We start from the raw sequence: 23,833 nt of genomic DNA, 5'->3' as shown, positions 1-23,833 counted from the left end.
GAGAGAGAGAGAGAGAGAGACTCAGTGAGACTCAGTGAGACTCAGTCAGTGAGAGAGACTGAAGCCCAACATTGGTATGTGTGGGTATGAGACGGAGCACATTCTGCTTAGCTTAGCTCCCTTAGCTTAGCATCACAAAGCCAAAGCTGGACAGAGGACAGACGCACAGGGAGGAGGAGGAAGGGGAGGGTGGAAAGGAGAAGGAAATGTGAATCTGCACTGGTTTTTCTTCCACTCATCCACACTTCCACTCATCCACACCTGATTGGATTTTTTTTCTTTTTTGCACCCTCTGTCTCCTGTCGACGTGGTGTTGTTCTGTGGACTGTAAGGGGGAAGGAAGAAGAAGCCCCTCTCTGGCTCCCTAACTGAGGTACTTTGTTTTGTGTTTGATTTTTGAGAAGGGGCGTTGAAGATTGCTGTGATTTTGAATGGTTGGGGGTTGGGGACGGAGAGAGATGGAGAGACAGGCATTGCATGGCTGTGCATCAGGCGGAAGGCATCAGGAGCAGAGCAAGGGAGACGGAGGCACATCGCTGGCAGTAATGGAGGCTGATGTGTTGTGGTCAAACGGAAGCTGTGTGTGTCTGTCTGAGTCTGTCTGTCTCAGGTATGCGACGTGCATCTGTGTGTGTTTGTCTGTGGCTCCGGTTGGTTGGTTGGTTGGTGTGTGTGTGTGTGTGTGTGTGTGTGTGTGTGTGTGTGCGTGTGCGTGTGCGTGTGCGTGTGCGTGTGCGTGTGCGTGTGCGTGTGCGTGTGCGTGTGGTGTGTGTGTGTGTGTGTGTGTGTGTGTGCGTGCAAAGTGTCACTTCCCGTATGTGTTTGTGGTGGAAGGCTGTGATCTGTTGACATGCTTGATCATATTAGAAGCCATTACCTCCAGCAGCAAAATTGCTGGCTGCATGCCTGTCTGTTTGTCTGTCTGGAGCTTTCAGGATACTAAGATTAGCTTCTGCCTCTTCTTCAGCCTCCCTCTTTCTTTCTCTCCCTCACGATCATGTCTGGATGACCCCCCCCCCCCCCCCCCCCCCCACACACACACACACACACACCCCACACCCCATCTCCATCCCTATAAATGTAGCGTTTTAAAGCCCCTCTTGTCCATTTCCATGCTGCTATAGGTAGTAGCTTTTCCATGGTGCTTTTTTTCTGTGTGGAATAAAAAGACAAAGAAAGTGTGTGTGTGTGTGTGTGTGTGTGTGTGTGTGTGTGTGTTTTAGGGAGGCATTTTCATGCAGGTTTCTGACTGATTTAGCTTCACACTGCACTACAGGCCCTTCATGTTGTTTTTCTTGTTTCTTATTCTAATCTCAATCTTTCTTCTCTTCCCCTGGTCATCAGACCTATCTGTGGGTATAATTTAGTGAAAGGAAAGTATTGAGCATGACACAGGTCCAGAGAAATGCCTGTTTTGATCTCATTTTGGTGTGGTATGGCGTGTATGTGTGCTCTATATTACGAGCCTCTTTCAGTCATGCTGAGCAGTGAACACCCCCCCCCCCCACACACACACACACACACACACACACAACACAAAACCCTCCATCCCAAATAAAAGGCATCCGTTCCAATCATTGAAACACCATAGCTAACACAGCCCTGTCAATATTTAACTCCCTGCCACCACAGGTAGGACTGAGATTTTTGGGGTTTGAAGGATCAGGTTGGATAGTTGGGGTGTCCATAATACTATAACCCCTCCTTCTCCCCACATAACTAAAACACACACGACAAAAAAAAAGAAAAAAAGAAACAACACATAGCCAGAATGTAGCTAGATATTTGAAGACTGGAAAATGCTGGTATCTGCGGCCTGTGCTTTTGGTTGGATTAACCCTTCACAGGGACAGATGGCTCCATCCCCCTGCCAGGCTGACAAACCCCAGTCAGCTCGTCACCCCTCCTGCGTTTGTGTGTGTATGTCTGTGAGTGCGCATGTGCCCCCCCAAACACTGGCAAAACACTGGCAGGCAAGCTGTGGCAGAGATGGTTGATGGATCTGTTTTGGTTTGGGTATATGACGGCAGTCTGCTAGCTCTCGTGCCTGTGCCTGTGCCTGTGCCTGTGCCTGTGTCTGTGTCTGTGTGTGTGTGTGTGTGTGTGTGTGTGTGTGTGTGTGTGTGTGTGTGTGTGTGTGTGTGTGTGTGTGTGTGTGTGTGTGTGTGTGTGTGTGTGTGTGTGTGTGTGTGTGTGTGTGTGTGTGTGTGTGTGTGTGTGTGTGTGTGTGTGTTCTCGTGCATACAGTCGTGTGTGTGTGTGTGTGTGATTGACTAGCTTCACATCAGAGTGTGTTTATTGTGGAGATTTAGAGAATTGCTTCTGTAATAGCTTCTGCACTACAGTCGGGTCTATTAATGTTGCCAGATTTTCAAGCTGGGGTCATCACCCATGTTGTGTCAATAATATTCTTTTTTATGGTAACTTAATTCAGCAGACAGATATTACAGTTAACCTAACATAACCGGCCAAATGCATTCAGTTTGAATTCAGATGAAATGACATATGATTGTATGGTATTTGCATGCTTAATATGTGTTACCTCTATTTATGTCCTCCTGTACTTTTGCACAGTTCCACAGTGGACTTATTGTGTAGGAAATATTGTCGATGGCATACATGCATTGAGTCTGGGGGCGCACTCACACTGTCCATCCGTACCGTGCCCAAGCACGTTTCACAGCTAAATTCTAGTTCGTTTGACCAGTGTGAGTGTAACCGTGCCGGCGATGTACGAGCACGAGCGTGTGCACGTGTACGAGCAGGAGCATGAGGCTTGCGGCGGTTCTGACGTCATTTTATGTGCGCCTGTTGGGACATAGAAAAAAGAAGGACGGACCATGCGTGGACATTTAAAACAATGGCGGCGAAAGGTTCACATTGGTGTGATGCGGAGGTGGAGTGTTTACTGCAGATTTGGTCGGATGAAAATATTCAAAAACAGTTGGACAAGACGCACAAAAACTCTGAGGTCTATTGAAAGATTTGTAAACAAAGCGACGCATCGCGATGACGTCGATCAATGCGTGTGATGTGTTATGGCGTGATGACGTATAGGCAGCAAGAAGCATTTGCGCAAGGCCCAGGCAGTGTGAGTACAAACGGGCCTGGGGCGCGGGGGAAGAGGGAGGGGGGGACAAGTACCCTAAAGCACGGGGCACGGTACGGATGGACAGTGTGAGTGTGCCCTGAGTTTGAAGTAAACTGACTTGACTCTTTAAAAAACATACAGTGGATTAATTCAAACCACTACTAGGCATATAATATAACACAACCATCACAGTTAATTTCAAATCTGCACAAAACCAGGCAAGACTAAGGGTGAGCTTTTGCTTGCTATATGTTGAGGTACCTATCTTTATTAAAAAGGGAGACAGAGCTTTTAGTAATATCATTTCTCAGTTTCAACATTTGATATGTTGTCTTTGTCATTTTTTTAAATGAAATATAGGATTTCAGTTATATGCAAATCATTACATTATATTTACATTTACATTTTACACAGAATCCCATCTGTTTTGGAAACAGGTTTATAGATCATAAGTATCAATATGGCATTAAAGGGTTTATAGGGGCATCAGTGATTGTTAGAGCATGTTAATAAAAGGGATAGTTTGGACATTTTGAAGTTGGGTTGTATGAGGTGCTTATCAATATCTGTTTCAGTGTACGTCCTATTATATTTCCCCGTATACCTTTCCGTCAGACAGCACTTTCCTTTGGCATTATATCATCTCAATGTATTGCTACGCATAAGTACAACTTTGCTGTGCACTGTACTGTGCCATAGAGAGAGACAGCAGACTTTAAAGAATTTATGGAATAAAGAAATAAAAATAAAATAAAAATAAGTGATTATGTCAACAAGAACAAAGTGCCGTACACTGAGGAAACAAGAGGGAACTTTTATGAGTATACAGAAGAAGAACTTTCGCAGAGGGAGACTTCACATTTTTGGTATCACTGGTCATTTAAATGTGTGAGGCAGCCAAGAGGAATGAAGCAACAGTTATTAAGTGTACATCTGGATTATATGAATCATCATCATAGTGGCAAAAATGAGTTTGGGCTTTTGGCAGGGCTCAGTCTGTGGCCTAAGAAAAGCCACAGTTGTCCTACGTCAAACCCAAAAGCAGGAAGGGTTTTGCGCAGCCACACAAGCAGTCCGGACATCTGCCAAACGTACTAGAGACAGAGAAAACACAAATGAGCAGATCAGATGCTGGGTGGATGAGTCTGTGGTATTAACTTCCATAATATTCTTTGTATGACAGAGTAGAGAATAGTGGCTTGACGATTAAAAGAGAAAGTCGCTGCTGTTGCTGAATTGAAAGACTGGAACAAATGAGAGCGCCAGTAAAAGACGGAACAAAGAAAACATGGAGAGAAAGGAAAGAGTGGGGAAGTGTAAGATGCGGAAAGAAGCGATGGAGTGGAGAGCAGCAGAGGGAGCGAGCACCACAAGTTGCCTTTGCTATCCACTGGGTCATGCTCATGAAAATTTTAATCAAACCTTGCAGATAACAGCTTCTTCTCTAACCTAGCACATACATTTGCCTCTGTGTTTGTCAATGATTATTGTGTCTTGTGAAAAACAAAAAATTCAGAGTTTGTGAGTGCTGCCATCGTTTCCATATCAGTCGCAAACTACTTAAAAATATACTCTTTCAAATAACTCCCGTCCTGAATGACCTGAATGGCAGCACACAAGCTGAATAAGAATAGCTGGGATTATTAATAGAACAATTATGATAATGAATCATTGCCAAACACATTTATGACGACCTACTTTTCACTCATGGCACTGATCAGTTCACCACGGTATATATGTTGAAACAAATCACATTTTCCCCCTTGTTTTGTTTATGTGTTGAATTCAATCCTGAATTATTATTGAATTATTGTCCAGTAAATTAACCCTCAATGCTCTATATTATAGGTGTTTTCCACCTTACACACACTTTGTTTCTCTGAACCTGCCGACTTTTGAAGACAATTTGTATCTAGGGCAGACTGAAATATGTGTATCGGTTGATATAGTGTGGGCATACGCCTGCCTCAAATGGAAAGATGGATTGTGATGGAAATGGCTGATTTGTTGGTGTTTTGAGATACTTTTAGTTCAGTCCAGAGTTACCTTTTTTTTCTTTGACTTTGTTAATGTGTTTGAAACATTTAAATGATTAGAATCTACACATGTAACATGCTAAGAAAAGAGAAAAATAAGGGGACGTCTTACCATAATTTCTCAATGTTTGGGTAGGTGTGTTTTCTTTAGAGCCTGACTAACTCGTTTGGTCAAGTCACCTCCCTTCCTTATGTTAAGTAATCCCAGGTTCAACTGTCAACGGGGCACAGTACCTAATATTCAGTGATTCATGGTGAGGAATAAAGTAAGTGTAGTTTGCTATGACATTTAGAATCCACAACAGTCATTTGAAATGGTGAGACTACATACAACCTGTCAAAAACATTATTACACTGGATAGGTTTTGGGAAACATGCTAATTCCATTTACAAAAATAGCTGCAGGGTGCACAATATTGCAAAATATAACCATACAGTATGACATCCAGGGTAAGTGTGCATTAACCAAATTGGTCTTGCTTTTCTAATGGATGATGATGTTATGTCAGCGGTGACACAGACATTTGTGAGTCGGTCAGTGTGAATGATGCAGAGTAGTCGAACATTAATCACTGTCAATTTCAGGCAAAGACTTTGTAGATAAATCCAAGGTATTAATTTAGGTAGTAGCCAAGGTAGACTCCTCCACCATTTTATCCCAAAATTTCCTTTACTTTCGATCCTTAAATAGTTGGTAATAACAAACCCCCTAAGGCTCATTTATGCTCAATGTTAGATATGGGTATGGACGGAGATTTCTGTCTGTAGTTCTCTCTGCGTTAATTTCGTCCATTTTTGTTTATGTTTTCTGAAAACTTACAGAGACAGGCGAAATGAAGTAGTATGACTGTAAACCATTGGGGCAGCCACCAGTTCAAGCACGATGACCATAGGGCATGATGAATACGATTTTAAAATGGTAGAACAGAATAGTGATGTATCTTACAGGTATAGAAATGTTTTCTATGGCCTTACAGATGACCATTGTCGTCAACAATGCTGAATCCGCTTTTACCTTTTTTTTATGATGTACATTTTCGCCACTGTCGCAATGTGTGATGTTGTCAGAAATGTTTGACTCTGAACTGCTCTCTAGTGGATGTGTGACTAACATCTATGCCAACATAAAGGACTCATGGAAGTATGTTGGCGGTGGCAGTTATATTGTTTAAAATTAACAAGTCTATTTTTGTACGTGAAGGGACCATTGATGAGCCCTTGCTATCCATGTTCTCAGACGTGTTATTTCAACTTTACATTTCAGTATGGATCCTCTTCTCAGCTCAAACTCCCCTCAGGACCTTATTTAAGCTGCATAAGCACATCTGCCTGTCTGCTTCTTTGCTAGTGGATATTGACAAAATTTGGTTCAAGGTGGAGCGCTCTTTCAGTGACACTCCCCTCAAAGTGTATGGAGCCATGGATCTTTTTGTGTTTTTTACCACATAGTGCTTAGGTAATGTTTCTCTATGTAATGTTACAGAGGGTTTATTTAGCCACCTCAAAGAAAGAATTCACCAAGGAAGACAAGAAATTCTGACTGCTTTATTCAAGACATCTTTTAATTGGACTATTTGCACCATGAAGAAAGGTATATAAATATAGATACGGATTTGCTCCTTCAGTTTGCCGTTTTCACTGTCTGAACAGTGGAATTCAAGGATATTTGGACTCACCTGGATCTCTATTTCATTTGGTAGAAGCAACATATTAATGTTGACTCTTTTTTCTCTAAAGCTGTGTCGATGTTTTGGAGTCTGCAAAAAGAGAAGGAAACCTGGTACCAATATGAAAGAGGAATTCCAGTCTGGCTCACTTGCATCTTTCAAACTCAAAAAAGCTGTGAGATTTAAGCTAGATGAAGACAGACTTGTTAAAAATGCCACTCCACACCGCCAAACAGGATCTAATGAAGATGTCAAAGAAGATAACTCCCCGCCTCCCAGCTATAAACCCAAAGTCGTCCAAGGAGTCAAGTCCAACATTGTCCTTGTGGAGGGAATTAAATGTAGGTCACAGCTAAAATGCAAGGCCAGGCCTGGGGGGTATGCAGGCCCAGGGTTCTCTATTGCTCTGGGGGAATGCAAGTGTAGAAAATAAACAGATTTTTCACACATGGTTATTTTTAGAAGTTGGGTTTTGGCTATGTGCATGCCTGTAAAGCGTCCTTTCATGTTTTCATATGTTTTATTGCAATTGCATAAAAAAGGCTAATTTTAATATCACATTTTCCTATGTCATTTAGATGCAGTTGTTGCCAAGCAATTTGTGACCTGAAAAATATATCATTGTTGAAGTGTTCAATCTGTGCCCTCACAGATGTGGGCAACCTTAGTCTGAGTCTATCATGCGACCAGAAGGGCAGATGCACCCTTAAAATAGACTGGCATCAATTAAATATAGATGAGGCACTTGGATTTGTCTGCCAATGAGTGTAAGTTGTGCTTGAAGCAGTTAAGATCTTCCATATATTAAGTGCATTAAACCAATCCGTTTTGTATTACAGTATTTAAATCGCAAGGCCTATTTTGGGATTTGCATGTGGGTGATTTGTTCCATTCTAGACATACAAACACTTAATGTAGAGTAAGAGGCTTACTATTGTTCATCAGTTGCTAGAGAGTTGACTCGTGGATACAATTTACAGTGAAAGAAGGAAGGCTCAGGTGGAGACTTTCTTGTTAGTCATCTCGATAACTTACTGATTGGAAAAACTAGCTATTTGCTGTTGAGGTTCGCATTTGGAATTCATTATGACAAGACAAGTTATACAAACCATCATGTCATTGTCCTCATTGTTGTCCTTAAACCTAGATATGAACATCGAATTAAACACCTTAGTTGAGTCAATTCAGTTGAGATGATGGAAAGATGACAGAAAGCATACAATTTGATATTGATCCTCGGTAAGCCGTGTGACAGTGTAGATCAACTGGGAAGACCAAGGTCACAACGAGGGTTGTGACCAGTTACTGTCATGTATTGATTGTGGTTTGAAAGACATCATGGTGTAACTGGATGCTCTCTGTAGTTGATTAGCCCAACCCTGAGATACTGTGTGGAGGGGATGACAAATTTGTTTGGCAGTGCCGTGGTCAGAGTGACATCAAAGTAGTCACTATTAGCTTTTGAAATAGCAAAATACTGTTGCAAACCAATCGTTTCATAAAAATGATGAACTGAACATTTGAATTAGGCAGGTTTGTAGCAGTTTTTACCTTAAAACAGAAACCGTGCATGGTTAGGCTAATTCTGATCTATGTACAATCCAATTAATGGGTTTAAAGGTGCATTAATCAATTCGCTTGCAGAATCAATGCCCTTCAATATAATCTTGAGTTTCCAGCAGCTTACAAAAACACAAGGGAGGTATAAAAAAATGCAGTGTAGGACAACCAATTAATTCTTAGCTAAATACAGTACAATACAGTACAATACAGTGAGCGATAAACGTTTAGTAAAATATATATGAGGTAGATGTAAGAATACAGGTCAAATAAAATCCTTGGAAAATTAAATCAGATAAGTTAAATGTAGAGGAAATGTATAAGATAACATGTGTATGACTGTATATGACAGAAATGAGCAGTAAGGTTAAATTATTCCACTTAAGTGCCCAGGTATATAAGAGTGGATTATTAATTGCACAGTGAGTGGCTCCCACTCCTTCCCTTCTGTCCTCTTTATTTCCGCCTTCCCCCGAGTCAGGAGTTGTAGAGTGTGATGGCCTGAGTGAGCGAGTACTTGTAGCCCTTTTCACAGAACAGAGGTATTTATTTGATTGAACATTTTCTTAAATAATATCACTGAATGGAGCTTTGAATATGTGAAAACATGCATTGATGTCGCCCATTTAGGGCAATATTATGCTTTCAACGTATGTTGAGGTAAATAGGAGTCATAGTGGCAAAGACATATCCATACAAGGACTAAAAACCAGTTCTGTGGATCTAGTAAGGAGGAAGTAAGCTATACAAAACTCACAATCAGTGGTTACCTTTGCAGTTCAGCAAAAGGGTAGTCTTTGGAACCTCCCACCAGATGGTAGAGGAATGGATACATCGTAGGAAGGATGAGAAAAATCACTGATACAGATGCAGAGAAGTCTGGATGATGGTTTATGTTATCTTCATTATGTGCTGGTGTGACTTGAGGTCTGAGGTGTTGCCGTCTCCGTACCAGATATTGGTGTATTGACATTTTGAAAGGTGCCACTGTAGACAAGGTTAGGGTTGGGAGTCTTGCCTGTCTCAGTTGCTGCAAGTAGTGGTGCCATTGAACTTTCTTAGCCAGGGAGGATGGGATGTGTGTCCATGTAAGATCCTCAGTGAGGCCAACACTGATAAAATTCCTGATTCTCCCAACAGCTGATATCTAGTGGGGTTTGGTCAGGGGGCTACTACTGCTGAGAAGGCCAGTCACAGCATGAAAAGCATTGGCACACATCCCTGTGCTCAGTGTGTTGGTATTGGAAATGTTGATGGGGACCTTGACTTGTCTAGAATGTTGATATTTAGGGCGCACTCACACTTGGCCTAGATGATTCATGCGGTGACTGCTCACATAACTTGAATTGGCTAAATTGCTTCTTGCTTGTACGTCATCACTCCTCTGAGTTTTTATTTTGTCCAACTGTTTTTAAACATTTTCATCTGACCAAATCTGCAGTAAACACTCCACCTCCGCATCAGACCACCGCAAACCCTTCGGCGGCATCTTTTTAAATGTCCTTTTCAGGGAACAGTCGCATATAGATAGACATCAGGACTGCTGTCAATGCTCGTGCTCGTACATGTGCAGTCTTGCTTTACTGAAGCCCACCTCTCTCAACAGGGCCACGAATTGTAAATGTTCCGTGCCTAAGCACAATACTCACATTAGGTCAAACTAACAAGATTTTTGCCATGAATCATGCTTGGTCACAATATGAATGTCAATATTGGCCTATCACAGACACAGCCGTATCTGTTGGTATTGTTGTATAGGTTTTTTGATGTGGGCCGGCATGAAAACCTTACATATAATAGTGAAAAACGATGTTTGTGGTGACAAAATTATGTCATATAGCTATTTTTTTTCATTTTCTTTTCACAGTGTTCCTTTCTAAAATAACAATGGAATGCATTAAATGTGTAATGAAGAATTATTTTAAGTATTCTTTAAAAAAGTTATTTGTTTTGGAAAGCGGCCTTCTGACTTCCTCACTAGAGTCGGTGCACAATCTACATAGAAAATGTCTATTGTTTCTTTCTTTTTCCGTTCTAAAATTGATATTTGTCTCAAAAATCCCATATAGGTAAGGCCCTAATTGCTCCAAGCAGTTTATTATGACTACTGGGAGAGGCACAGGGCAGTAGTTGTTGGCTTCTTTAGCATGGGAATTATAGCAGCAGCTTTGACACATTCAGGAATGAACATCAGGGAAACACCACATACTGTCCCCAAAGTGTATGTGCTTATAGTAGCATTGTGCTAAGTCTTGCAATCCAGCCTGAAAATAGTATAAACCAGTGGGCCATACAGATGTTTGATAAGCCTTTCAAACTTCCTGGTCCATATTAATCATTTTAACTTGTACCTGTAGCAACACAACAACACAGTCCATTGTGCTGTGTCAGAAATTACTCTCACTGTGTCGCTGGAGACTCTTTCAAAGCTGTTTCTCACCGTCCAAGTGTCTATTTTTGCCACATTAATGCTTCAAGTCCCAGTCCAGACACAATTTAAAGTGTTTAAAACTACTCTGCCAGGAGTAAGTGTAGCTCACACAAGGTTGAGACTGTAGACTGTATAATGGATAAAGATGAACAACGTGGCTCGACTTCCACCCACTGTACAAAGTGAATCCAAAACATCCTGGATAGCGTGCCACTAGTTGTAATTTTTAAACCACAGTCTGCGCAGTAGTAATCAAGCGGTAGAGGGATGTCATTAAAGTAATGTCCATAGTTTCAGCCCATTTTCATAGCATCAAAACCAAACGTACAAGAAATATGGACACTTGAACAAACATAAGCGTAGGGGTGTATGGTATAAACGGTATAGACGGTATAGATGGTATTAACGGTAGAAAGGCAGGAAATTGTGCTACTGTATGGATTTTGACTCTACCGTGTAATAGGGGTGTAACGATACCCGTATTTGTACCAAACCGTCACAGTACAGGCACTTCTTGGACAGGTACAGATGTGGACCGCAGTCTGTAAAAGTGGCATACATAACGTTAATATGGCGAATATACAGTCTTGTTTTGTGGTGCGGAACTTAAAAGTTGAAGTCCCAGTTCCCCGGACCGTTTAGCTCGGCTTGCTCCTGCGCAGCATGGGTGTGCAGGAGCAGCCAGGGAGTGAGAGTAGCAGAGAAGGCAGCGGCAGGCAGCATGGCTGTAAAGCAGGACGCCCTACACCCCCGCAAGCTTGACTGCGTGGATGGATGGCTAGCGAACAGAGAGCATACTGCGTGCCAAACGACAACATGAAACTGGAGCTTGCAGACGTCCCCCTGTTCTTTAAATCTCAAGTGTGGGATGCACACAGGTAATTAACAACATACGCATTTAAAAAGGCACCATCCAGGTGTTACTGTCAACGTTGCTGTAAAAAAACAAGCTGTACAAACCCTGCTCCAGACACTATTTCAACAAGCACTACCTGGGAATTCAGAATGGACAAATTTCATAACCTAAGTTAATGCTGCAGTTGTAATTATTTAAGAGGTATTTTATTTATTGGAGAATTGCAGCAGTATTTTTTTTTGTTTGTTATACATTTTATTTGTATATTTTATACTGACAGCTAAAACTGTTAAACTGTTGTGTTAAATTAAACTTATGTTCGTTCTGACACCCCCATAACTATGAACTGTACTGTCCTGTACCGTACCCTGACTTGAAAACCGAGGTATGCACCAAACCGTGACTTAAGTGTACCGTTACACCCCTACCGTGTAACCATAGACTGTATAAAAAATGGACGTAGCCCGTTCTTTCAACTTGATCCAATCATATTCGCCTCTGGGAACTGCCATCTTGTCAGACTTTCTCTCCTCCTCGTTTTCTCTTACCAATACAGGCATTGATGTGATGTTAGGGGGAGGGAGATACGTCCATCTGAGTGACGGCTAACAGAACATGATACTAGATAAACGGGAGTGGCATAACAAATCTAACGTTAACATCGTGTGTTCCTAAACCATCTATTTGTACAGTCGATCGAAGAGCAAACCATCTTGTCACTTATAGTAACACCAACACACGAAAAATCACAGTCCAGGTCGAGATGACGGAGTAAGCATGCTAATCCTGACAACTAGCCTCCGAGGAGAAGTGAGGGACAGAGGCTAGCTGTACTCACGAAGCCACACCCCTAATTATTCATAAACTTTAACCTCCAATAAAATGAAAACTAGCCTGTTACAAAAAAGTCACCCTCCTAAGTGTTGTCATATAGATTTGACCTAAACATACAGACTATAATGTTTTTTGTAAACAAGCCCTAAGTAGGTTTAATTATGCTGTGAAAATCAGCCTCTTTAACATGGGGGTCAATGAGAAACTGCTCTATTGTGCAAACTACTCTTACTGGAAACTCGGAGAACTGCATTTCTTGGCACTTCCGTATTGGATCAACCAGGAAGTCGCTGTGGTGGGGGCTTGCATGTAACCAACAGAGAAGCTCTGACGTAACCCGGGCCCGCAAAGAAATATTTCCTGGCCCTTTGAGTAGAAGCGTATGTGAAAAAGTAATTCATGGCCGTAGAGGCCAGTTGAAAGCAGCATTGAAAGAAAATGCTCAAGTAAAAAATTAGTGCTTCAAGCTTGTACTGCAGTACAGTAATTGTATAGTAATTCAGAAGCATTTAAATAGAAATTTAACGATAAATCAATATACCATGATATATTATCATTACCATCTTTGCTTCAAATTAATAATAATTGAAACCCTACGTAAGCATGATAAAAAAAACAACCTACATTGACAGAAACCGCCCATGAATATGACTGAACACATCAGAGAGAGTCAGCCATAGGCCTGCATGTTTGAACCAGCTTCAGCCAGGAGGCGACAGGGTAATGGAGCTCTGGTGTCCTGAAGGCAGCATCAGTCAGATTCAGACTCAGACGATGAATATGTTGTGAACTAGTGGCAACTAGCTGACGTATCAGAATGGTAAGTGTAGTTAGCATCTTTCATGAGTTTCTGTTGCTTGTTGGCTTGTAACTGTCAGTGGCTGACAGCTTAATGTTTTCTCTCTCTACTGACAGTCCACTCTGAGCTAGAAGTTTCAGGTTTCTTTGCCAGTTGTTGAAGCGGTTTCCCGGAGAAATAGTTTTTCTCATAGTAAACAGCGATTGGTTTATAGATTAGAGATGTAGCAACTATAACTTTCCCGGTGTGCAAGTGGACAGACATCTCCTCCTTCAGTAGAGGGACAAACTAGTGACAAACTTTGCCGGGTCAATGTCAGACACAAAAAACAAATTTTTGAGTGGAGGTAGACTTGTAAATTTTGATGAAAATGTATCAGACCAACTATCTGTTTTATGGTGGATTTGCATGAACTTTATCAGGACATCAGAATTTATATGAAGGTAGTGGTGGTAACACAGTCCACCCATGGTTCCCTTCTGTTTTATGGGGCTGAGATGTGGTTAGCCCTTACTACAACATTTTTAGGGTGGATTAGCTGTAGATACAGTGCAGAGTTCTCCCACTGTGGCTGTTATGGTAATGAAAGTGTGTGTGTGCGTTTTGCATGGGAGAAAAGCTCATTTTAAGTGATTACCCTCCACCCACAGCTCCTGTTTAGCCCCACACCATGCCATTTGGTGGCCATGCACACCTACCTTGTGTGTGTGTGAACATGTTCATGTGTATTTGCTGGCTGGCAGGGGGTGGAACAGCTGCTGATTATAGCAGGAGGTGTTTCCTAACCAACCTTTTTGTACCATTATAAGCCAAAGCATGTTTGCCATTCACACACTCTGACTGTGGGTATCCGGGTCAACCCTCTTCTGGATTGCCAGAGGGCAGAGGTGGCTCAGCATTCTACCCTCATCCGTGTGAAGGGACAGACACAATTATTATTCATCGTTATGTTGAGCTCCACATGTTCGAACATTAAAACTACAACAAGCTTACTGCACACAAAGCGGCCTTCATCTCATCTGTGGAAATGTAGCAGAACTGCTGTTTTTCATCAACACCCAGCTTCACATTCACATAGTCAACCCTCAAAATGAATAAAGATGTTACATACAGCACTAGTGTTCAAGTTTCTCGCTCTTTCCCCAAGCACATCATTTTTCTGGTGTTTTGAGGGTTGCCATTGCTGTAAATGTTAGGCTGCTGCTTCACTGCGGTTATAAATATGTGTTCAAATATGCCAAATTAGTTTGCTACGTACAAAATGTTTTCTTTTGTTCAGCAGCAGAGTTATTGCACTCTGGTTTCAAATGGTCTGTGGCCCCTCAATAGAGAATCAAATAATGTTAGACTCATTGGCTTGGTAGTTAAAGTTTGCAACTGCGCTGAATGCAAACATAAGCTTTAAATATTTTCCTATAGCATATAAAAGGGGGGATGCAAAAACATGATATATCGTGAGCTAATATAATATTTAATTCAATGTAATATTATTTACAGTGCCAAATCATTACAAAAGTTATATAAAGGCACTTTACATATAGAGAAGGTCAAGACCATGCTCTTTGAGAGACCCAACAATTCCCCCATGAGTAGCACTATCTTTGATAATAATATGAAATAATTATTAATATTAATAATAATAAAAGATAATATTTCTTCTTCTTCTTCTTCTTCTTCTTCTTCTTCTTCTTCTTCTTCTTCTTCTTCTTCTTCTTCTTATTCTTATTCTTATTCTTATTCTTATTCTTATTCTTATTCTTATTCTTCTTATTCTTATTCTTATTCTTCTTCACCGTAAAAATCCAGTCGAGTGCACACAGTGGCGATGAAAACCTTCCAACAGACCCAGCTCTATGGAGGACAGACATCTGTCTTGACCGGTTGGGGAAAAAGAGAGAAAGAGACAGATGGACAGACACAGACAGACAGGTGGACAGACACAACGACAGACAGAACAGTCTCAGAGATGCAAGCAACCACAAAAGTAACAGATACTATAGTAATATCTATAGTAATGTGAATGTGACTTACAAAATAAAGCCATCCAACAAATACTGCCTTTGTAAAGGGGCGTAATGTTTGGTGCTTTTCAAGTCTTTTAGTCCAACATTGGTTTGATGAAGGGATTGCTGCTGTATCTTAGATAGAAAAAAAGCAGATGATTTAATTTGGCTCCGTTAGGTACAGCACTAATGTATGACGTAATTAATGTATATGCTTTAATTTTGTGTGTGTTCTGTGACGCATGAAGTCAATCTGCTTGTTGACGCATGACAACATATTTACAGAGGAAACAGATGGCTGACACAGTGAAGCACAGAGTTTGATGGAATTTGCACAAAGTCAGCCGTAAGGATATACAGGCAACACAAAAGAATGATGAGGTTTGAGATTGAATAATCAAGGTAAACTACTGTGGGCTAAACAATTCGGTCACTGCTGATGTATTGCCTTTTGATGCCCAGCCCTGTCAGCAGCCTATGTTGCAGTTTAATAGGAATACCTATTTAGACTTTAGACTGAGGTCAGTCCAGTCCATGAAATCCCGATCACTACAAGTGTTTTCCCACTGTTTTTCTTCTTTCCAATTTTATTCTCTGTCAATATCTCTCTGTTCTTTCCAGTCTTTCCCCACTCTCATTTTTCTTCTGCATGCATCATTAATGCTTTCTCATACAGACCTGGCCTTCGAGTCATGCCTCTGTGGTACATCATATTTCTGTCATAAATTGAAAAGGGAGTAGTGAAGCCAAATGAGACCATGTAGAGGACTGTGTCATTACTGGATGACAAACTTCCCTACATATGTATCTATCTCTCTCTCTCACACACATCCTCTCACACACATCCTCTCTCTCTCTCTCTCTCTCTCTCTCTCTCTCTCTCTCTCTCTCTCTCTCTCTCTCTCTCTCTCTCTCTCTCTCTCTCTCTCTCTCTCTCTCTCTCTCTCTCTCTCTCTCTCTCTCTCTCTCTCTCTCTCTCTCTCTCTCTCTCTCTCCCCCTCTCCCCCCTATCCTATCCTATCCTTCCTGGGTTGTCCCTAGCAACAGCAGAGACCCAGTGGCATGATGCATGAAGACACAGAAATTACTTTCCTCTTTCTTTCCTTTGTACTGTATGTTATTTTTAAACAACATACAGTCCTGGAGCATTTATTGTTGTGTGTTATACAGTTACAGGCTATAGTACATAAACTGTTTTTTGAGCGTGCATGCGTTTTGATGCCGCAGTAGTGGTTCTGAGCTCCCTGCGCAACAGTACGACTGCCAATATCTCAGCACTTGTTTCCTTGATCATCTTCTTGAATTGCTAATGATGATGTTTTTTGTTTTTTTAAACGCCCACCCACCCATCTCAGCTGGTGAAGATGTTAAAGCCGTTAAGCCATGAGCCAGCCAGCAGTAGTCGAACACCCTCACAGCAAATACTCAAGGCTTCATTGTATGTGCCAATAGCTGGATTATGCTAACTCTTAGCTTCTGCAGTCTTGCTCCTTCTCTTGCTTTATTTTAGTTGTCGTTTCGGCTCATCCAATCCTAACTCTGGGCAGGAGTCTCTTTGCACGACATCTTCTCACTCTATTTCACAGCTTGGTCAATGGAGCTTTTGTGGGGGGGCGTATTGAATTAATTAGTAGGCCTATAGCGATGACAGTGTCTCACCCCTGGGTCTGAGCCAAGGTTCTGCTTTTCTATCCCTTTTGAAACACTGGTCACAATTCCACTTCCTTTTTGGTTTTCTAAGAGAAGCATTGTCTAAATGGAGACCAATCAATGGCCTCTTTTGTGTGGGAAGTGAACTGACAGTCGGTTGAACGCTCAGGCTCGGCTGAGGACTCTCCAAGGTTGACGTTCTGTAAAATACTTGGTTCCTGGGAATGAGCAAACTGACTGTTTGTTTGATAGACTTCAGATGGGATATGTTTGACTTAAGATCAATATCGTCTTCTGCACGAGAGTCCGGTCACAAATATTGGACGTTTGTGGACACTAAAGGTTGAATGCTTGTGATGGACAGTAGCTTAGAACAGAGATAACATAAAATAAAATACTTATTGTGGCAGCTGGGTGATCAAACTAATGCGTTTTAAGAATATTTTGTGCGAGATTTCTGACATTGCAACACATAAGCCTTTCTAAATGAACTGTATGCTTGGTGAGTATAATGCATGCTTGTTTGAGATAGGATCTGCACATCTGTGATCTATCACCAGTGTCACTAAACGTGCCTGCAGTGGGAGCCTCTCCCCCCTATCCCCACACATCTATTTTTACTAGGCTATTGCTAACCAACCCACTTGAGACAGAGTGAGAGGGAGATAAGACAGATAGATCAAGAGAGGGAAAGCAAGGGAAGGTAGCAAAGAAGGGAAAGCCCTCTGTTGTTGCAAAAAGATGTCTATCAGAACAAGATGAGTAAAAATTATTTTCCAGGAACGCTGTATGGATGCTTACATTTATTCAAGTTTTCACGCCACTGACAGAATCATTTTCTCTATGTAACAGGACTCAATAAGTGCAGTGGAGAGTGAGGGCGCACTCACACTTTCCATCCATACCGTGCCCCGTGCTTTAGGGTACTTGTCCCTCTCCCCCCGCGGCCCAGGCCCATTTGTACTCACACTACCTGGGCGTCAGCGCGAATGCTTCTTGTCTGCCTATACGTCATCACGGCGTAACACATCACACGCATTGATTGACGTCATCGCGATGCGTCGCTTTGTTTACAAAAGCGCGCGGTCTTTTGGCCACATAATGGAAAGCAGTGTAGAACACACTCCAACAATCCACCTTCGCATCACACCAACGCGAACCTTTCGCCACCATTGTTTTAAATGTCCACGATGGTCCGTCCTTCTTTTTTCTATGTCCAAACAGGCGCACATAAAATGACGTCAGAACCGCCGTAGGCCTCGTGCTTGTACACGTGCACTCTCGTTCCTGTACATGTGCAAACAAAAGCCCACCTCTCCCAAATGGGCCGTGGCCAGCAAGCGTACCGCGCCTAGGTGCTCTCACACTGGTCAAACGAACTAGGTACGGGCACGGTACGGATGGACAGTGTGAGTGCACCTTGAGGCAAATAGCAAGAGAGCTTAGTCAGCCAATGTTGTGGAAATTAACACCGATGAGAAACAGATAGAATGATTGAAGAGAGCAAATGAAGCAGAATTTTAAAGACAAAAAAAGTCAGTATTATTTTTGCTTTGTCAGTTAAATTAGCAGTGTCACTATTACCATTGACGCCAAACTGACCAACTGTCAGCAGTCATTAAAGACGTGTGAGAATCTCACAGGCTACATGCCAAACCACACACAACCCCCCCCCCCACCCGCTGCCACTGAAATATTCAATTATCTTAGTTGTGATTTATTTTAGTTTGCTAACTCCCACCCTGTCTCTGATTCTTTGTCCAGGTACAACCCGTGCCCCACGAGAAGGAGAAACTCCTGGCGTGGATTACAACTTCCTCTCAGTGGAGGACTTCCTGGAGTTGGAGAAGAGTGGGACCCTGTTGGAAATAGGAACGTATGACGGTAAATTTTAAACACACATTTGGTTGGTCAGCTGGGATCATCCCCCCCCCCCCCCCCCCCCGCGCGACCCTGATATGGACAAGCGGTTAAAATTGAAGGAATGAATGAACATTTGGTTGGGTGTATTGCATTAAGTGAGTGTATGAACTATGAGTTTCATAGTTTTATAGGTTATCGGGGTATCAACAGTAAACATCAGTGGCATTACTGAGTTCTCAAACAGAACTTTCACTCTTGCACACACCCGGTGTCAGTGAGTGTTGAATGTCATTGAACCTGACTTTGGACAGATGTGCATGCACATGGCAAAAAGTAACCAAGTCCATCTGTACCTCCAGCTAGTGCTTAAACTAACCCAAGGTACATTGTCTGCAAGCAGGCATGTTGTGTCCCTGTCCAGGCCAATCAGCCTGCTCCTGAACAGGTGTACCTGTTGGCACAGCAGAAGGGAACCATGTCTCCTCTCTGCCTCCAGCCAGCGCTCAAAACGTTGCCTGCCCCTGCCCTGTTGAGTTTTGGTATCGAAGAGCACATTTCGCATTCTAGATTCCGTTTGCATTGACATCCAACAACCACACTGAAAGAAATCCGTTGCGCAACGCCAGATCTACTAATGTCTGAACAGACATCATCACCATAGTGCAATGCAACAGGAAGACATGTTGCATTTTTAAAAGATTTAAGATTTAAAAAAGCTTTTTGTTATGCACCAGTGATGTTTGTACCTTTATTTATTCAGGGAAGTTTCACTGAGAGCAATGCTCCCTTTTTCAGGAACGCCCTGATCGTGTTAATTCAGTTTCACACTCACAACTGGAAGCTGCCCAGTACAATCACAGTCTGATTTGCTTTCCACTGAGCACCTCCATTGGAGCAGTTGGGGTTAAGGGCCTTGCCTAAAGGACCTTTAATGAGAGTGGGAAAAGTGCTGCTTTTGCACTTGTGCACTTTTTTCCGACCCAGATGTATCCGGGGATTGAACCAACAACCTTTCGGTCAAAACTTGCTTCTCCAACTCCCTCTTTTAATGGGTTTCAATGTAGTGAGTCCACGCGATTGACTGGTCATTTGAGTGGACTCCAGGGAAATTTAGTGGGTCCCAAGACTCTCAACTTTTTTCACACTGTTTCCTAAACTGTCTGAAATACAATCTAAGATCAGGTTTAATTCCACCCTTGAACTATTCCTCTAAGCGATTCCACCGCCGACTTGTTACTATAAACTTGTATTTGTAAGTTTATAAGAAATTATGTAAAAACATATGCAAGAGTAGACTACTTCCCCAAAGAATCCAATATGCGTGAAAAACTCAAAGTCTATCAAAAGAGTAATGACAACGATAGACTAAGTAGGCTCTACTATAAAGGGAGAGAGATATACTTAATATATCTCCCTCCCTTTATACTAGATTAAGTATAAACCAAATATAATTTGCTGTATGCTTGTCAGTGTAAGCCAAGTAATATGTAAGTATACTTTTATCAAGTGTATCTCCGATAAATACATACGTCAACAACTATACGCTTTTATTTTTTTTAAGTTTAAAGGGAGAATACTCATAGCATACTTGAATAGACTTCTTTTTGGTAAGGGTTATCAGGGAAAAAATAGGGCTGTTGGTGACTTTGGAGATAGTTACTTTACTGTTTCCTTTCCTTTTAACACATAGAGGACACAGGACACACATGACACATACCTAGCAACATCATTGATGAACTGCTATTGCTATCACTCTGTCTACGAAAAATATAGGTCACACAGCAACATGTTTTCCTCTTATCTCTGGGGGTCGATGAAAGTAGCTCCGGGACATATTGGAAAACACTGGCTAAAGCAGAAGTAGTCCAAAAAAGTTAGTTTGAAAGTTACTGTTAATATCTTGTATGCTTTGTCTTTAATGTAAGAAACATGACAAAGGTATATTCATAAAAAATTGATGATCCTACTCAAAAAGTGATGGATGTTGGCTATATAGAGGCGCTGGACAGTTGCCAGTTAGTGTTTGGTTGATGTGTTTTAGGTTGACAGCCTAGTTGCACTGACACTGACTCTCATAAACCTTTTAGGTCAGGTTGAAGGTCTTCGGGTCTTAATGAGAGATTTGCAGTTGCCTTTCAACCCACCTGTAATCACAGCATACCAATTGTCCAGTTTAATTTATATGTATCCAGTTGTCAAGTGCTCTTTTCTAGCTGCCTAAACTAAAATCAAATTTGGTGGAAATAGTCGTCAAATGTGGGTCTTTGGAAAGTTTCAACAATACTTTTACAGCGCAACTATCACCCTTCCAACTAGCCAGTAACTATTAGGAACAAAAACACTGTAAAGAGTTTATAAACCATATTCAGATTTCGTTACTGATGCTTCTGTAAACAGTTTCTAAACATTCAAATCAAAGCAAAATCATGGTTCTGCATCAAAGTTCCCGCCAATGAAAATGCATTAATTTAGCTGCCACAGTCATTCACATGGTGGTATAAACTGTAGCATTTTAACGAATGCATTTTCCATTTTCTATATTTTGGAGAAAAAAAGCAACATTATTCCCACATGCCGGCCATCAGAAATAAGAAAGCTAAAACTACTGTACTTTTCCTGCTAAACAGTATTTTATCAGGAAGTGAGAAAGCATCGAGACAACAAAGGCCCAAAAAATAATTTCAGTGATCATGACATGTATGTGCTGCACATAAGACTTTGCTGAACAAAATCACTACAGACACACTTGCAACTGAAAAATGACTGAAATTATCAAAGTGCTTCCAGTTTGTGTGTGGAAGCTATCATCCGTACAAACTTGTAAACCAGTCTTCAACAGTAAAAAAAAGTATATTGTGTTTTGGTCCAGGAATACAATAGTAGTGTTTTTTGTTGGCACTTTGTCCATGCTAAATTTTTAGACAGGTCATTTATAATGGAAAACATATTTTGAAACCTGCTAATAAGCCTTTTTCATGGCAGACGTTATTAATGTTATCAATTTGTGCTTTGACTGCTATGACCGGCCAAAATGTCTGCTGTGAAAAAGGTCTATTTCCCATTTTAGTTTGCCAATTTATCCTTTGACTATAATTTTGCCACCTTGAAGAGAACATTATTATTTCCCCCATTGCATTTACTGTATATTTTGGATTCTAAAGCAGTTCTGTCTCATTAAGGTAATTGTGTTTGGCTTTTATATTCAGGTCTTCAGGTGGTGGTTTTCTTAGGTTTGCTTGGTCTAACATTGGATGAAATTGACTCTGTTCGTTAAAAAGAAATGTGTTCTGTGTGTTTTGTCGTCACACTTATGTCAGTTTATCTGAAATGTAGTACTGGCACTTGAGGGCAATTTCACTGCTTCACTAGATTTTAACAATTTTACTCCTTGGAAAAAAAACTACCGCTGTTCTTGTGTGTGTGAATACAGAACATTTCTTGGTATCAACTCTGACTCACAAAATATCAACTTACTTGAGTTCTAATAGGGAATGATTATATTTGAGAAACATCATTTGAGTAAAATAGTCATTAGTTTGTGGTAAGTTCAAATAAGGCTGTCTGAACTTTATTTAGGTCAAACAAGAAAGAACTTTGCTTCAAAATTTCCCACAGACAAACCCACTCTCTATTTGCATACAAAGACTGTTACTAACCCCCCTCCAACACACACACACACACACACAACACTTTGACCACCTCCTACTAAAATGTCCTTATTTTCTTCATCCTTTTTTTAATCCCCCTGTCCCTGCCTCCTTCTTTTGTTACCTAGGTAACTATTATGGGACGCCCAAGCCACCGGTGCAGCCCCCCGGTGGGAAAGTAATTAGCAGTAGCGGTAGCGGCGGTGATGCCCCACTGTCAGACGGGCTCAGCGGTAGCCTGCCGGGCTCACAGCACTCCACTCCCCGACGCTCCAAGTCCTACAATGACATGCAAAATGCTGGAATAGTGCCTGGAGAGCAGCTGCAGGAGGACGACGAGGACCTCCCTGACATGAACAGTAGCTTTACAGGTACGTTCAGGGGACAGGGGGCTGAGGAGAATGATTGGTATGTGGATGGATAATGTAAGGACAATGTCCGGGCTAAGGGAATAATCAGATTATTGAAGTTCCCCTTTTTTTTCCTGTTCACCTTTGTCAAAATCACAACGGCCAACCTTTGGACAGAATTACAACCGAAACAGGTCTTCTTGGTAGCGATGCTACTTTCCATGGCGAAGTACTCCCTGTTTGTTTTTAGGTAACGCTCTATTGTTGTTGTTTTTTTCTTGTTTTCGGCACCGTTGCTTTCAGGTTTTAATCTATTTCCGGGTCAAAAGCCACTGCCGCAGAGTGGCGAGGGGCAGTAACCCACAGAGCATGCGTAGACGCAAAACCTGATAGTAATCCAGGATGCATGAATAATCAGGGTACTGAAGGAGTTCTCTAGGTCTGTTAACCTGGGTACGAGAACTCAGAATTTTACCCGGGGTACGATGTTTACATGGTGTTTGAGAAACCGGCGTATGTCCTCAACCCGAATAAAATCAGGTGCTTAAACTGCATGTAAACGCACTGACTAAAGGTGCGTTTCCATTAAAGTCGACTACCCTGAATGAGGCGGGTCTATCTTGCCAAAAACGCCCCTAATTTGCATGTGAGTAGCTCAGGAGGCCGTTTGACCAGTTAGAAAGAGGCCATATCGGAGAGCAGGGCCTCTTTTCTCCCCTGAGATATACCCAGTTGCTGACTGGATGTAGCTCTAAGCGGGATGTGACGTGTGGTCATACAGCCGCCACCACAACACGGCAAAGGAGAGTAGAAACTTTTATCCAGTGGTGTAGAAGAACACAGCACAGAAAATGATTTGTGCATGGATTCTGCATTGAATTTCCGACCTGTGGTCTTTTGCTGCATGCTCCATACCTCTCTCTCCCATTTACACCCCCCCCCCCCCCACACACACACACACACACACATCACACACACACACACCATACTGCAGCGGGGTCCAAGCCTGTCTGCCACCAAACACTTTTACAGCGGCTCAAATTTTT

General features: G+C 41.8%; 1 protein-coding gene across 5 annotated transcripts in view; it reads left to right on the top strand.

Annotated features, from left to right (window-relative positions):
• magi1b (membrane associated guanylate kinase, WW and PDZ domain containing 1b) overlaps nucleotides 1–23,833 on the top strand; it is a 158,200-nt gene that overhangs the window by 82,564 nt on the left and 51,803 nt on the right. For all 5 annotated transcript variants that reach the window (XM_083939096.1, XM_083939097.1, XM_083939095.1 and 2 more), the window contains exons 3-4: nucleotides 18,692–18,811; nucleotides 22,566–22,808. In XM_083939096.1, coding sequence (XP_083795222.1) covers nucleotides 18,692–18,811; nucleotides 22,566–22,808 — 363 coding nt within the window. The remainder of the gene's footprint in view (nucleotides 1–18,691; nucleotides 18,812–22,565; nucleotides 22,809–23,833) is intronic.

Source organism: Echiichthys vipera (genome assembly GCF_963691815.1).
Source record: "Echiichthys vipera genome assembly, chromosome: X".
Taxonomy (NCBI): Eukaryota; Metazoa; Chordata; class Actinopteri; order Perciformes; family Trachinidae; genus Echiichthys; species Echiichthys vipera.
This window is presented reverse-complemented; position numbering and strand designations above follow the sequence as displayed.